Here is a 16,189-nt window from a genome sequence, read left to right on the forward strand (position 1 = left end):
CATAATGCAACTGAACACTTCCTATTTGTTCAGGTATAGTCGCATAGTTTCCACATATTCACAAAAAAAGATGTGTTGCCATGGTTATAATGTGGGTGATAAATAAAGATTCAGAGGAGCAATCACAAACTATAAACAGTCTGTGCTGCACTTTATATTCTAGTGATGTAATGTTGCACTGCATGTGATGGAATAATGAACTTTACAGTTCCTTTTTGCAGATTCTGCACATGCATAGGACCAAAGTTAAACAATGCTGGACTGAGAGTCGGTCAGAACTTTACCTTGTTCCTCCTGAGGTGGTAGACTACCACCATGCTGGCGAGGTCCAGCACCATGCACAGACCCTGAAAGGAGGTCACAGCGAGCCGCAGAGCACCATCCTCCTGAATCAGGCAGGGTGTGTCATCCCGGCAGTAAGGGCAGCCCTTGCGGCATGGCAGGCATTTATTTGACACGTCAGAGATCTCGTCTCTGTTAGAGACCTGCCCTTTACCTGAGGACATGAGAACACAAATATATATTATAGGGTTGTCAAAGTAACAGATTGATTTTAATTAATGAATTATATTATAAATAATACCCAAAAAGAATGAACACAGATTAATTATGCCCTGTGATTCCCCTTGACCCCATACGACGCTGAACACAGTAGCTTTGTAAGCATGCTGGAAGCAGATGACAAAATGTGTCTTGGTCTGGCACAGTGAATTTACCTTTAAAACATTGTCCAGATGGAACTGTTAACGGGTGCGATGTTCGGCAAAATCTCTACAGTCAGGAATTTTCATACCATCAGAGTGCTTCAAGCCTGAAATATCACCTCAACACGAAGCACTTAGCTGCAAGCTCGGAGGTCAGAGCTAAAACAGCCTGTGACGCTACCATGAGCAACCATCAAACCACACTCCAGCAGGTGTTTATATGCAGTCTAGCTGTGACAGATTATATGAATATTATCACTTTATAATTGTGATATATGTGATTCATTTAGGTTAATTAATCACAGAGCATGTACTTGGTTAGATACATTTTTAATCACTTGACAGCCGGAATATATTCATATGCTGTGTGATGCTGCAGAGGTAACTTATTTGTACTCTTCAAACAGATGGAAAACTGTCTTTTGAAGATTTCATATCTAATCACAAGTCAGAACACAGGTCTGATTTACTGGAGTGTTTTCAAGGATTATCAATCTCATTAATTTGCGTTTAGCTGTCACACACTGACATCTTATTAAATGCTCAGTTAATCAATTTGAAGGAGTAGGAGTCATCAGTCCAATAAATCACAAAGCCTTGGGGTGATAATTACAAGAATACAGCCTTTAATTAAGCAGATGAAGGAATAATGAAGGAGAGGAGGATAAAATATTGTGACACAGCTCCCTTCATCACTTTGGTCTGCATAATTTGTTGTTATACCAGCATGTGGCACACTGAGATATGGTTTATCAAGACTGTCCCTAGATTACTTTTTCTGTCTCACTGGATAGTGTTCACATTATCGTGACTGGACGTGTTCTGCTAAGCGCATTTGAATTTAATCAATTACATGTAAAGAAATATAATTTCTTCATTTCGTGATGCGTCTGCTGTGGCAGGATCTGGAGGCAATATTTTGTAGTTTAAAACCTCCATTTTTTACCACACTGATACTGTGCAGCTCTTCTTGAAAATGATTCTCGATAAGCATGTAATTCCTCTGTAAGTCCCAAAGCTCATACAGAATGCAAACATTATGTTAAGGTTATAAAGTGCTTCAGCAGAGCATGGCTGCAAACGAATGTGCTGAAGGTACTGGGATATCGGTTAGTTAGCAGTTATGCAGTCACTGACGTAAGAAATCACACAAAGTGGTTTTCTTTTTCCAGTTAGTCGCACTGAGTGTAAGGGTTTAGCAATTTGTGACTAAATGAATTGTGAGCCCCCTCACTGTCTTTTGCCTTTTTGTTGTAAATTTCAGATAATATGTTATTCTCTCTGGTATTTTATAATCTTAAGAATATGTATGGGTTTTGTTTGTCTTTATTAGATAGTAACAGGCAACAGGTTAGACCTAAACCTGGGGCGCTACAGCAAGGACCTATTCAAGGAAAATAGTTAATCTGAGTGAAATGGCAAAATGAATGAGTGAAACTAAAAGTTTTAAGTTGGGTATTGAGTGATTTTAAGTGGTGTTCAATTTGTATCAAGCAGCCCACACTAAATAAAAAAAAAAGAAGTTAACACAAAGCATGGTGATTAAGTAACATAAACTTAAAATTAAAAGATTGTGAAAACAATAAAACAATAAACAAGCTTTTCTAACTCATCAACTTAATTTTTTGAGGCAACAAGTTTGTGTACTTTTTTTAAGTGCATGCATTCACTCACATTCACAATATCAGACTCATTGGTGGCTGTGTAGTAAGCTGTTAGGGGTGTGAGGCAAAGCGACTAAGTATATCTGTATGTTTATGTCAGTAAAATTTATGTATTTGTATCTGTACTTAAATTTATAATGGATGTAACAATGCTTTCTACTGGAGGCTGTTAAAAATTGTCCAGCCTGCTTCACCTTCTGCAATAAATTGTGTCCTGCTGCCATTTATACTCATCATATCTGTATCTATAGGTTTAGCTGCCAACGGAATAACATCTTAACCATGAACCTGAATAAATGAAATAATAAAACACAATTTGTATTGGAACTTAAAAAAGTCTAGCTCATGTTCAATCAAAGCTGTTAAAGGAAATCAGTAGTGGAGTTAAAACAGGAGGTTGGTGGAATAATAAAAGTAAGAATTTGGGCCATATTGCATAATGTATATTGTATATTGTGCATGCAATAGGAGCAGGTCCAGATGAAAATAAAGTTGGTTTCAATACGGAAAAAAAAGAACAGAGGGTTACTCTGATTATCAGCCGGTTGAAAACAGAGGGACAAGATACCGTCAGGGTCAAAAGTCAAACCCCCTAAAAGTTCAGTATGCAGTTAGTCATATGAGGCATACTGTAAGATGTCTCAGATCACTGACTAGGTACATCGAAGGGGGAATTTAGGTTTTCCTCCTCTTCAGGAAGCTGGCTCAAGATGATTGGAGCAGCTGAGTGCCAAGAGGCTGGGACCAGCCTGTGCACCAACAAGGGAGAGCCAAGTTTAAACCAGGGCCGCTCCCCAACAGTTTTTAGACCAATAAGATAGGCACACATACTATATAACTTTGTGTAAATTTTAAGTTAGGCACTCTCTTTTTGGAAGTTGGTTGCAGCTGCTTGCAGACTGTGATTTGCTGAACAAAAGAGGTCCATGTACATGATGCTAAATAAATACTCGTACTAAGGAATAATTTGGCTATAGAATTCCTCTATGCAAATCAGCGAGCGCGCTAACAGATGGTCCCTAACTTCACCTCTTCAGTTCTGAGCTCCTGTCAAGTCAGACGAGTTGCCAACATCAGCGAAGCTTTATCCTGTGCTGCACACCTAACTGATGAAACTCTATATCTACATAATGTATTTGTGTTAGTTTAAATTCCTGCTATGCACGTGACGTTGTTATTTCTCAACTGAGTTTCTCACATCTAGTGTGAGGCCAGATATTCACAGAAATTCCACACCTCTCTGTTTCGAGTCAGTTGTCAGGTGCAAGCGGCACCTGCCACCCATCAGATTACCTATCAGGAGTGATCTTACAGAAAGTTTATAAAGTGCAAAAAAGGTGTTTTTTCAGTGATTGCTGGCCTTTAAATCAGCTACTGTGGTTTTGTTCTGATTCATTTTTCATCTTTTTTACCTGCCCTGCTTGAAGCTGCTGCAGAGCTCGCTCTGCCTGAACCCACCTAAAGTAGATAAATGCTTTGATAGGAACATTGTTTTTTGTTCATACTCAGCAGGTTTATGGTTTCTTGCCAAAAGTCTTGCAATTAACCCGAGCCCACAAGACACTGAAATAAGAAAAAAAAGTATTAGTATTGGTATTAAGTATTTTATCAGTGAACTGTTGTGTTCCTTATGTAAAGATGGAGGCCTCCCAGTTAACCCAGACTCACCCAGAATTTGCTTTTACTGTAGCACCATTAGCTCCTCGGATTTTAATCTGGTGCGGAGTACAAGAAGGTGGTGAACAGTTCTGCACAAAAGCTGGTGAGAACACTTGTTTTACGGTGATTCACTGTTACAGTTTGTTAAAAAATGTTTGTTAGACTGTATGATCAGTGCTTTGGTGAGTCTCAGTGTGGCACTCGGGGAGAGCTGACAGAGGAGTAGACAGATGGCTTTGGATGGAAAATGCGTCATGTTATTATGCTTAAGATTTTTCAGAGAAAAAGGTCTGAGGAGTCATGTGAACACGTGTGGCCGATGAGTACTACTTATTAAATTCTGTATTGACACAGGTTGTTAGGAATGACATTTAGCTTGTCTACACTGCAGTCATCTAATATGGATTCTTGCACATATGGCATATATCTAACATCTGGTTTCTCTTAAGGGAAGATTTTTATACATGCTGACATGACTACAATATCCAGAATGAGGGATTTCTGGAGGCCCAATGGGATTATAATTTTGTTATTTGATCCTATATACACTGAACAGCCTAATATTATTGTTTGACATACAACACAGTGAACACTGAAAAACAGTATCTATCTATCTATCTATCTATCTATCTATCTATCTATCTATCTAGTTAATGAATAGTCAAAGATATCTAGAGAAAATGTCACAAGATCACAAGTAAAGAAGTAGATTGTGACATTCAAATCAAATGTCATGAGGTTCGACTGCATATTTCCAAATAATTCATTTGTTATTGCAAGCTGTGTTTTCCTCTCTCTATCTTTTCTCCCCTTTGATATCTGTCCTTTTGGCCTGTTGCTAGGGAACAATATAAAATCTATTTCCAGTCTGGTCTGTTTTCTGGGATGCACGAGGAATAACAGACAGGTTTTGGGGGTAGGGGGAATCAGGGTCGCCAGCCACTGCGACCCAATCTGAGCTGCAGTGATTTTTAATGATGGGTTCTGCATGGGGGTTTAGAAGATGAGGCTCTTCACAGACTGAGCCATTTGACTACAGGCTTCATCATGCTGCATTACAATAAAGCTCCAGCTTAGCATATCATCCCCCTTGGGGTGCTGTATTGTTGGAGTCAGGAATGAGAACCATTGCTGTTGCTTGATTATCTCGCTCATCAGGGCCAAGCTGGAGGACACTGCAGCGCTTTAAGTCAATGTGTCAGAACACAGTCATTTAAATCCAAAGCACGGACAGGGAGGTATAGTTAAGGATATACTTTGATCGAAAGGGTGAAAGGGGAAACATCAGAGGAAAAAGGTCAAGTTGTGTGTACACGTTCAGATTTTACTGCAACTTTTTAGCCTATATTTATTATGATTGTCACACCTGAAATAATAATAAGGAATGACACGAATAAAACAGTTTTAGCCAGATTTGTCAATATCAATTTAATATTCATAAAACCCTAACCCTACCCCAGACAGAAACGTTCTAATCATAGCTTAGCAACTGTAGCTTTGGATTGGTTCCCACTGTATGGGTTTTTATTTTTCACTAAACTGCTAATATAAAAGCAAAAATGTCAGGAATAGATTTATCTGCTCAAATGTAAGATGAAAACTTTACCATTTCCCTGTAAAAACAATTCTGCAGATTATATGGTGAAAAACTGCCAAACTATGACAGTAAAAGATCATAAAATATGTAATGAAATATGACTGTTTTACTATATACATATTTCAAAACCTTTATTTATACAGCATTTTTAAGGGAATTTATATAGAATAGTATATTATATTAGAGACTGTGAATTATACCTGTATAATACAGTAATATTTAAAGGCATATTTTATGGTCTTTTATTGTCATGGTTTGGAAATGTTTTCACTGTAACATCTATAAACATTCTAAAATATGGAATGAAAGGCCAACCTTATACGTGAAATCAACAGTACTAATATCATTTTACTGTAACATTAGAAAAGATTATAATGTATTTATTACGGTAAAATTCTGGCAACCACAGCTGGCAGTTTTTTACCATAAAATAACTTTTTACAGTTTGTCAAATTAAATACAGCATATCAAAGATACATTAGCAGTCCTGTCCTGTGGGGGAGCTTTACACCACGCTTTAGCAACTCTGGCCAAACTTGCATGGTGTCATTTGTTGTTTCTCATCATCAAATGTTTTCCTCTTGTACAAATGAAGCAAACAGTTTGAACGTGAAAGCATAAATCTATCCACTTTGTTTCTTGTCTACAGGCTAAATAACTTTATGAGCAATGCACTGCTGTATTTATTATATGCTTTTATCTGATTTTCTATATTAGGTACTTATCTAAATTTATAATGTGCATTTTTCATCTTTGTTCATATGAAAGAAAATAACAGTGCACAGCCTCTAACAGGTCTGTGATTCAGATGCCACCTGTAGCTCCCACTAGAGCTAAGATTAGAGACATAGTAGACATTTCCACAATAAAAACACTTAAAATACTTTGACTGAAGATCTTACCCTCACAAGCCCCAGGATACCCATTCAAAGACATAAGATGGATTTCAACCAAAACGTGTGGCTGTCAACTGAAATAAGAGGTTGTTTTTTTTTTGTTTTTTTTGTTTTTTTCATAAATCCCAAAAGCTTACTTTTGAAAGATTCAAAGTTTTGATCTGACAGCCTACTGCAAAATGTATTTTTATATCATACAGGGATTTGTAACCTACTTTTAAAGCCATTGAGCGCCACTCGGCTTGGATGGTAGAATCCCCTCCTGCACTGGCACTTGTACTTGTCCAACACAAATCCATGGCCAATAATGGGAGTGCACTGTGAAGAAAAATGAAAAGACAATTTTGATTTTGATCTCCGACAAGAATATCACAGGAGGTAGCTGCACGAGGGCAAAAGCTGAAGAGGAAATTTGTGGAACAACAGGATGGAGAAAGATGACCGACCAAGATGGAGACCCAGCCAATGCAACTCTGTTTTGCTTGTTGAATCCAAAAATAAGTGGGACTAAAATGAATTCCTTCTGGATTTCAGAATCAGAATAAAACTCATAAGACACATGCAACAAATACATCTGTGAACATACATCAGAAAATTAGTTCTGCAGGTCAAATTCAACAAAGTTAGTGCTGCCCTAGAGTAACAAAGAAAAAAACCTTTTTGAGTGATCATGAGCTATGTAGTGTTGCAATTTCCAAATATTTCCATTTGTAGGGAAATATTGTCAAGATCTGGATAATTAATGGCGACTAACTAGCGGGATTTGTAGAGCTTGCGGACACACAGTACCATAACATTTATAATGCAGACAAATAAACTATTACATCACTGAAATCAAAGATTCTGAATATCACGCAGGGTCTCAGGAGTTAAATCGGACATCTAAAGCTAAATTAAGTACAGTTGCTATGTGTTTTCACTGCCTGCTGCTGTGGTCTCACTTACTGAACTTGTTTCACTCATGATATTGAGTCTCTACATGGTCTACATGCTTCTCTACAGCGTAAAGCAGCAAACGTCCCAGTTATAAACACGCCTGCTGTCAGGGGAAATCACAGGGCTTTGCCAAGTAACAGGGAAACTAATTAATATCTAAATTAAGAATTAAGGGTTGTTTGCAGAATTAAAGTGTCGTCTGCATAATTCCAGCTTGCATTGATAACTGTGGGAGCTACATGGGCTTACATACCATCTGGAGCAAAAAACATACTCAGCAACACGTACACACAGGCACCAGTATGATTACTCATGTGAATGCACATATCCCTGTACTAAAATAAAGCTGCAATAAATTTGATATGAACATTCATTAATAGTGTATTACATTGTATGCTAACAGTGAAAACAGTCTATCTTCTCTGGGAGAGAGCAGCGAAGCTCTATTTATACTTCATGAATCAGTGACAGTCACTGATTGTCTTTTTGTTTGTCTGATGCTAAAAGCAGAGCAAAGAAATGGTTTGACATTTTGGGAAATACTCATTTTCTTTCTTTCTGAGTGTGAGAGCTGCATGTAGAGCCAGGAGGCAATTAGCTTAGTGAAGACGGGAGGCAGGGGGAACCGCTACCTTGGCTATCTTGCAAGTTCAAAAATAGACCTAACAACACCTCTAAAGCTCATAACTTGTACTTGTCATATTCCTTACATACGGACAAAACAAACCTCATGCATCTTGCTTTAGAGATGTCGTGGGGTGTATTCTGGAACTTTTGTGCTAGCTTTTCCACTAGCCTCCAGTCCTCATGCTAAGCTAAGCTAACCTCTTCCCTGCCTCCAGCTATACCAGTGGTTCTTAACCTGGGTTCGATCGAACCCTAGGGGTTCGGTGGAGCCTCCGCCCTGGAATTTTTTATACCATTTGTTACAACATATCTTTGTGAGCAATCGTTTTCTGAGGATGCTGGACATAAAAACTAAGAAAAGGAACAGACTTTGCTGTGAAAATGACATGAGACTGGCACTTGCCAAGGTGAAGCCACGCATATCTGAACTGGTCTCTCAAAGGCAACAGCAGAAGTCACACTGAGGTAAGGTGCACACTGGCAGATATAAATTAGTATGGGAGCAAACACACTGAGCTGAAACCTTAGTGGTAGTTAAAACGAGGTTTAAAGGATTCTACCACCAGCCTCTTTGGCAGCAGCTTCTCTTCGCTGCCCAGGGCATTTCTCCACATGAAGGTTGGTTTTCCAAAGAAGCTCTGGGGGACGAATTTACAGTCTACAAACTACCATTTTCGGTGGTCAGCAAAAAATTATGGTTCTTCCTTATATATGTTATGGTTGAGCTTTGATCATATAGGAAAGCTTTTGGTATGATTGTCCATGTATATTGGTAAAAGTAGGGCAAACAAAAATGACCATTCAGGGCAGACCCATTAAGCTTTAACCAGTCTAAGAAGCATTGAAAAAACAACTTCTTTTCAGTTGTTTTTAATGTCTTTAGTCCTCTCATGTCCACTTTTTCTTGCTTTCTTATGACAGTTAATATTTATAATTGTCAGCACGGGGGATTACTGTGGCGCCGTTGGATGAAGCAGACAAAGTATTTTCCATTGCGCGCTGGGTCCTATCTTAGGAAGAGAAAGAAAACGCCTAAGTACTTTTCAATCGACGCGGTCAAAAAAGGGAAGCCATAACCATAGATAATCCTTATGAGAAATTCACACAGAAAAAAGATAGGGTTGGTCCTCGTCCCTCTGTATCAGAGGCCGCTGCCTTGGCTTTCGGCTGTCGTCTCCTGACACTTTTTCCCAAACTGTCTGAGGAAGAGGAAAGAAGTTGGAAGAGCAAAACGAAAAGAGCAAACAAAAAAGACAAGTGTTTTTTCAGATTCATTTTTAAATTAACATGCCCGATGTCCTGTCTGTCTGCTTTCCACCTAGAGAGAGAGAGAGAGAGAGAGTTAATGTCAATCCACCTTGCGAAGCCAATTTTAAACGAAAACGCCAGAGGTCTATAAATCCAATGAAACTTCCTCAAAACTGGGACCGATCATCAGGTTGCACACATGGGGAAATCAATGCTACATCCATCTACCAGCTCTTCCTTCTGTCTGTTTTGAAAAATGTGTGCAGGAGGCTCTCCAACAGTGTGAAAATTACTCCCCTGGGTGGGCAGAAAAAAGGCAGTCAGCCAAAGACTGTCCACTGAAATTGCCACTCATGTCCCCCTCAATTTGTCATGAGTCTATTGCACAGCACAGACCACTTACAGAATTTCCTTCTTTTTTTTTTTTTCTGGTGCACTATAACTGTTGTTGCCTGATGCTGTTTTTTTCGTTGTCATATGAGAAACAACCTTGTAGCCTTTGGATTGTTTTGCCAAGAATCCTTCTCCAATGCTTTCAGCTCCACTAACAATTTAGCAGGGTCTGGAAATACGCTCTCTGCAACTTTGTATTGGTACTTTTTTTTTTTTTTACTTTTGCAGGAACAGGATAACCATGTTTCTTACTGACTATTTCCTTTTTTGTGAGGACTGAATTTTTTTCCTTTTTATGTGCACATTATGACAAGAATTTTTTTTGAAAAATCTGGAAATAATACAACATAAAATTGGCAAAGGGGTGGATGACAGAATTGGGGAAAGCGAGACAAGCTAAAGTGGTTTTTCGTAGCAGACTGAGTCTGAACTGGTATGAGTCAACATTGTGCCTGAGAGTGTGAAGGCGAGTCCAATTACGTTGCACAGAGGAAGCAGGGGAGGTTTCTCTTTTTTGACTCTGCGCATACAATTTGTTTTGAAGTTTGCTTCCATTATCAGATTAAAAGAGTCACTTCCCTCAGGGTAACAGTTGGGCATTTAATGTGAACCATAGTCCACACACACACGTCAAAGCTGTTACTCATTTGTCCCGGACGGCATGCGGCTACTTATTTGTCTGGTTTGTTTTTGTAGAACGCGCGCTAATAACTTGATCGATTAGAACACATTTCTAAACAATAGTGTGTACAGTACATTCAACGTAGGCAACCCTAACCGTAGACCCAGTTTCATGTCCGTCAGTTTTATAGTTGGACAATGTAATACTTTAGAGCCAGGTGACTAGCGCACATGTGCCATTGCAAAGCGTGATGGCGTCAAATGTGAAGTCAAAAATTCTCTCATTGCTAATAAAACTACACTGCATATCTCCTGCCTTGAGTTGGCGAATAGCTGATTCCACACAGAACTTTAATGGGGCTGTGCTTTCGTCAACGTGCTACACAGTCTGTGTGCATAACCAGTGTTAAGCTAAGAAAGCTTTTGTTTTACTCTTAAAACTCCGAGTATATAACATAATATTGTTCACGGTGCTCAGTCCCGATAGATTTGCATATGCATATGCATATGCATATGCGCGGGGTATTTTCTGATTCATTAGCATTGGCAGAGAAAGAGGTATATACATGGTTCAAGGAGGGTGTGAGTGTTTGTTTTACTGCTTACTTACTTTCGCTTCAACAGATGTTAAAAGAAAAGTGTGGTGTTCGGGTTAAAGTTAAATTTAAAATTCAAGCAAGCTGAAGTGCAGAACTTGGAGCATTTGCATCAATGAGTTCATTCACTGTGGGACTTCCACAAAAAATAAAACGTGCGTGTATGCAATGAACACAGGTGCACACCAATGTATGAAGAATCACCCGGGCTTCCTGTCTCACTGTGCACGTCTATGTGGCTCCAGCTTTCTGTGAAGCCGTGAGCCGTGCAGACTCTGTCGGTGGGTGTTTTGCTATCTGTCACCCAGTGAATCGTCTTGTCGTCTCACCCAGCGGCTGATTGCACAACTACGCGGGAATTTTGCCAAGGGAATTACACTGGGTTTACGCCAGAATCCTACATACAAAATGCCATATTTCACTGAGCAGCCAGTGGCCATTTAATACTTTTGTCCATCTGAAATTGCTTCATGAAGATGGCTGAATCTTTTTTTGCTGGGAATGATCTCAATAGAAGAAACAGAAATAGGAAGATAAATATAGCTACTGCTTGTTAAAGCCATCATTGTGAATTTAGAAAAAAATGGTGAATGAGTTCTCTGTGACCATTTTAAAAACAACTTTGACTTTGCTGAAGTGTGCTTATTATCAACTGTCATGCGGTAGTAAAAATATCCAAGTTTGGTGGGATTTTGTGAGGTAAATTTGGAAGTATCAACCAAAGGAATTAAAGAACAACAGACTGGTGACAGCACAGCTAGAACCAGCATAACATAATGAAAAAATTCCCGGCGTGACAGTGGTTTTCCATCTGAATGCAATTGTCTATGGGAAATATAAAAGGTAGGGTCACTGTACTACAATCTGTGGTACATGCCTTTCTACTTTTTCTACTCCCAAACTGTACTTTACTCTCAAGGATGGAATGTTTGGAGGTGGGGTTACTTTGTTTTTTTAAAAAAAAAACCCCTCCCCAGAAACAGTAAAAATGTCAGTAGAGAGTTGTTTTATTAACCATGCAAAGCAATAAAAAAAAGATCTACTTTTTATGCCCCCCCCGGTTTTTGCGTTACTATCTCTTTATGGATCCTCAACATGATTTCCGAGTTATGTCAGTCCGTGATTTATTATTATTCATTCGATTTCATTATACCATTCACAACGAAACTCTTCCAGCAGAGGAAAAAAGGCAAGAGCAATAATAAATGCGGGGCGACTACTGTGTAATTACCGTATTATCGTCGAAATCGGGCATATTATGGAAGATAATAGACAGAAGGAGACATGTTAAGAGCACAAGCTGCAATGCATTTAACTGCCAACTGTACAATATGATGCTTCTGCTCTTCTGAGAATTTGTAATGCATCTTTGTATGACAGCAACACTGTTGGAACCGCTGACCCAACACAACGTGTACTGTAAGCACGTTTATTTTGTTGCCCATTTCCCGTCTTAATATAAGTCAAAGATAACATTCACAATCCCACCCCACAGAGTTATGCTCCTCTCTGAAGACGTGTAACTAAAACAATTGAATCAACATGATGTTACAAACCATCTATATTGTGCCATATCGACTCAACTTGAGGACGCCTGTGAGGCTGGCAGTAGCGGCATGGTCTTTTATCACTATGACCCGTGTTTTGTTCTGTTAAGGCACGTGGTTGATGACAGCAGCCATTAACTGCAATCCGCCAGCAAGTACCCAGAGCTACAGGCCCACTCAGACAGACAACAGGCAACTGGGATAAAGGCTTTGAGATAGTCCAGTGTGTTAAGCAGGCATTTGTCAATTAATAATAACCAATATAAAGCATTCAGACATTGTTTCTGTTTAGAGAGCGGTAGCTAAATGTGTTTAAAAAGATAAACAGTGTGTTTGGGGGGTGTTAACTCAAATTGACTGGCTGCCGAGATGTGGGCCAGTTAGAGAACCACAGTATAATATACAGTGACATAAAATAAATAATTCACAAGACAATTACCCAGCATAGGCACTGCAATATGTATAAAGAAACCCCATGAGCAAGGCTGTTTGAAGGATTAAATCACAGTTTTTTAAAAGCATTTTTGTTTTTTTGGAGTCTGAAGGGACGAAGTGAGGAAAGTAAACCACGGTAGTAAATCTGAATCTGAAAAAAAGTTTTATTGAGTTTTGTGTGGCAACACAACTACTATCATTTCAAAGCTTTTGGAAATCATACCTGAAACAACTGGTTAATGCTGTAATGCTGATTAAAATATAAATTTCAGGAGACCAGAAAAATGATTAGGTTTTTTGTTTTTATAGTTTCTAATGTACGTGTATTTTTATCTACTATACATAATGTCCCAGTTGAACAATGCCATATTCTGTTCTGGTGAGTACTGTGTTTTTAATAATGTTATGTTGAGTTTTAAAACAGGTGTATGCGAAACGCAAAACGTCTTTCCGTCTTTCTAAAAAAAAATCTTTCTAACAAATGGTCCCGAAGTTGCTGCGGCATAAACAAACCAACATGCCAGCCCAATAGCAGCTAACTGAGCAAAACTAAATACCGTATCTAAAACACAGATTTTTGGCAGCAGCTCACGTGTAAATCACAAAGAGTCAGGCGGAGCAGGCTGGAGGACATCAGAGGGAAAACCAGAAAAACCATTCCTCCATTAAAACATATCCAATTTCATTTCATTTTCATTCAATTTGTCAATTTCACCAATTTCAACCAAAATCACAGTCGACATAGTTGGTAGTGGCGTGACTGAGTGCCATAAAGCATTACACACGTTTCCCAACCCGAGCCAGTAGTTATGTGAGAACAGATTGTACAGCGCAGAGTGGGGAATTTGAGGTACTATTCACCCATTAAAAAGTCAGTGGTAGCAACCAAAATGAGAGTAAAGTTAGGCTCATGTAGTCTAACTCGTCCAGCGCCTTCATGCAAGCCGCTGGTCCGCTGGCTAATTATAGCCTCCGCTTTTTCGTGACCCTTTTCGCTAGGTTCGCTCTTCTCCTCTCGCTCTCCCTTACTCGGTCCATGGTGCTTGCGATAGAACCTACTATCCTCCTTTCCTGCGATGCAGCTCAGGGGGGCATAATGGCGGACTAGGAGTTGCGGACGCGCGGCGCGATTCCTCTACAAATGCGTCTATCGGCTCGCGCCTGTCTTAGCTGTCTATCAGGTAGTTTTTAGAGAAAGGAATGGATTTCAACCAAAACGTGTGGCTGTCAACTGAAATAAGAGGTTGTTTTTTTTTTGTTTTTTGTTTTTTCATAAATCCCAAAAGCTTACTTTTGAAAGATTCAAAGTTTGATCTGACAGCCTACTGCAAAATGATTTTTATATCATACAGGGATTTGTGTAACCTACTTTTAAAGCCATTGAGCGCCACTCGCGCTGGATGTAGAATCCCCTCCTGCACTGGCACTTTACTTGTCCAACACAAATCCATGGCCAATAATGGGAGTGCACTGTGAAGAAAAAGGGAAAGACAATTTTGATTTTGATCTCTGACAAGAATATCACAGGAGGTAGCTGCATGAGGGCAAAAGCTGAAGAGGAAATATTGTGGAACAACAGGATGGAGAAAGATGACCGACACAAGATGGAGACTCAGCCATTGCAACTCTGTTTTTGCTTGTTGAATCCAAAAATAAGTGGGACTAAAATGAATTCCTTCTGGATTTCAGAATCAGAATAAAATATAAGACACATGCAACAAATACATCTGTGAACATACATCAGAAAATGAGTTCTGCAGGTCAAATTCAACAAAGTTAGTGCTGCCCTAGTGTAACAAAGAAAAAAAATTATATCATCCAGAAATATGTACTTTTTGAGTGATCATGAGCTATGTAGTGTTGCAATTTCCAAATATTTCCATTTGTAGGGAAATATGTCAAGATCTGGATAATTAATGGCGACTAACAGCGGGATTTGAAGAGCTCATGGACACACAGTACCATAAATTTATAATGCAGACAAATAAACTATTACATCACGTGAAATCAAAGATTCTGATATCACGCAGGGTCTCAGGAGTTAAATCGGACATCTAAAGCTAAATTAAGTACAGTTGCTAGTGTTTTTCACTGCCTGGGCTGTGGTCTCACTTACTGAACTTGTTTCACTCATGATTTGAGTCTCTACAGGGTCTACATGCTTCTCTACAGCGTAAAGCAGCAAACGTCCCAGTTAATAACAGCTGCTGTCAGGGGAAATCACAGGGCTTTGCCAAGTAACAGGGAAACTAATTAATATCAAATAAGAATTAAGGGTTGTTTGCAGAATTAAAGTGTCGTCTGCATAATTCCAGCTTGCATTGATAACTGTGGGAGCTACATGGGCTTACATACCACTGGAGCAAAAACATATCTCAGCAACACGTACACACAGGCACCAGTATGATTACTCATGTGAATGCACATATCCCTGTACTAAAATAAAGGGCAATAAATTTGATATGAACATTCATTAATGTATACAATTGTATGCTAACAGTGAAAACAGTCTATCTTCTCTGGGAGAGAGCAGAAAAGCTCTATTTATACTTCATGAATCAGTGACAGTCACTGATGTCTTTTTTGTTTGTCTGATGCTAAAAGCAGAGCAAAGAAATGGTTTGACATTTTGGGAAATACCATTTTCTTTCTTTCCGAGTGTGAGAGCTGCATGTAGAGCCAGGAGGCAATAGCTTAGTGAAGACGGGAGGCAGGGAAACCGCTACTTGGCTATCTTGCAAGTTCAAAAATAGACCTAACAACACCTCTAAAGCTCATAACTGTGACTTGTCATATTCCTTACATACGGACAAAAAAAACCTCATGCATCTTGCTTAAGAGATGTCGTGGGGTGTATTTTGGAACTTTGTGCTAGCTTTCCACTAGCCTCCAGTCTTCATGCTAAGCTAAGCTAACCTCTTCCCTGCCTCCAGCATACCAGTGGTTCTTAACCTGTTTCGATCGAACCCTAGGGTTCGGTGGAGCCTCCGCCCTGGAATTTTTTATACCATTTGTTACAACATATCTTTGTGAGCAATCGTTTTTTGAGGATGCTGGACATAAAAACTACCGTATTTTCACGACCATAAGGCGCATATAAACGTCTTATATTTTTTTCAAAATGTGCGGCGCGCCCTATAGCGCAGTGCGCCCTATGTGTGTATGTGGTGTGTATGATGGAGACCACAGTTTCACAAAGAGTGGCAGGCAGCGCCGGGCAAGTTACGCCACAGTTTGCGGATGGATTGTAGATGCGTGGGCTAACG

The 16,189-nt window shown here is 39.3% G+C and overlaps 1 protein-coding gene across 2 annotated transcripts in view; it reads right to left on the reverse strand.

The window, feature by feature from the left end:
• The window catches only part of gpr158b (G protein-coupled receptor 158b), a 67,956-nt gene that overhangs the window by 25,254 nt on the left and 26,513 nt on the right, over window positions 1–16,189 (reverse strand). For both annotated transcript variants that reach the window (XM_027283761.1, XM_019259027.2), the window contains exons 3-4: window positions 6,736–6,838; window positions 285–496 (exon numbers count right to left, since the gene is read on the reverse strand). In XM_027283761.1, the coding sequence (XP_027139562.1) occupies window positions 285–496; window positions 6,736–6,838 (315 nt within the window). The remainder of the gene's footprint in view (window positions 1–284; window positions 497–6,735; window positions 6,839–16,189) is intronic.

This window comes from Larimichthys crocea, chromosome X (genome assembly GCF_000972845.2).
Source record: "Larimichthys crocea isolate SSNF chromosome X, L_crocea_2.0, whole genome shotgun sequence".
Classification (NCBI taxonomy): domain Eukaryota; kingdom Metazoa; phylum Chordata; class Actinopteri; family Sciaenidae; genus Larimichthys; species Larimichthys crocea.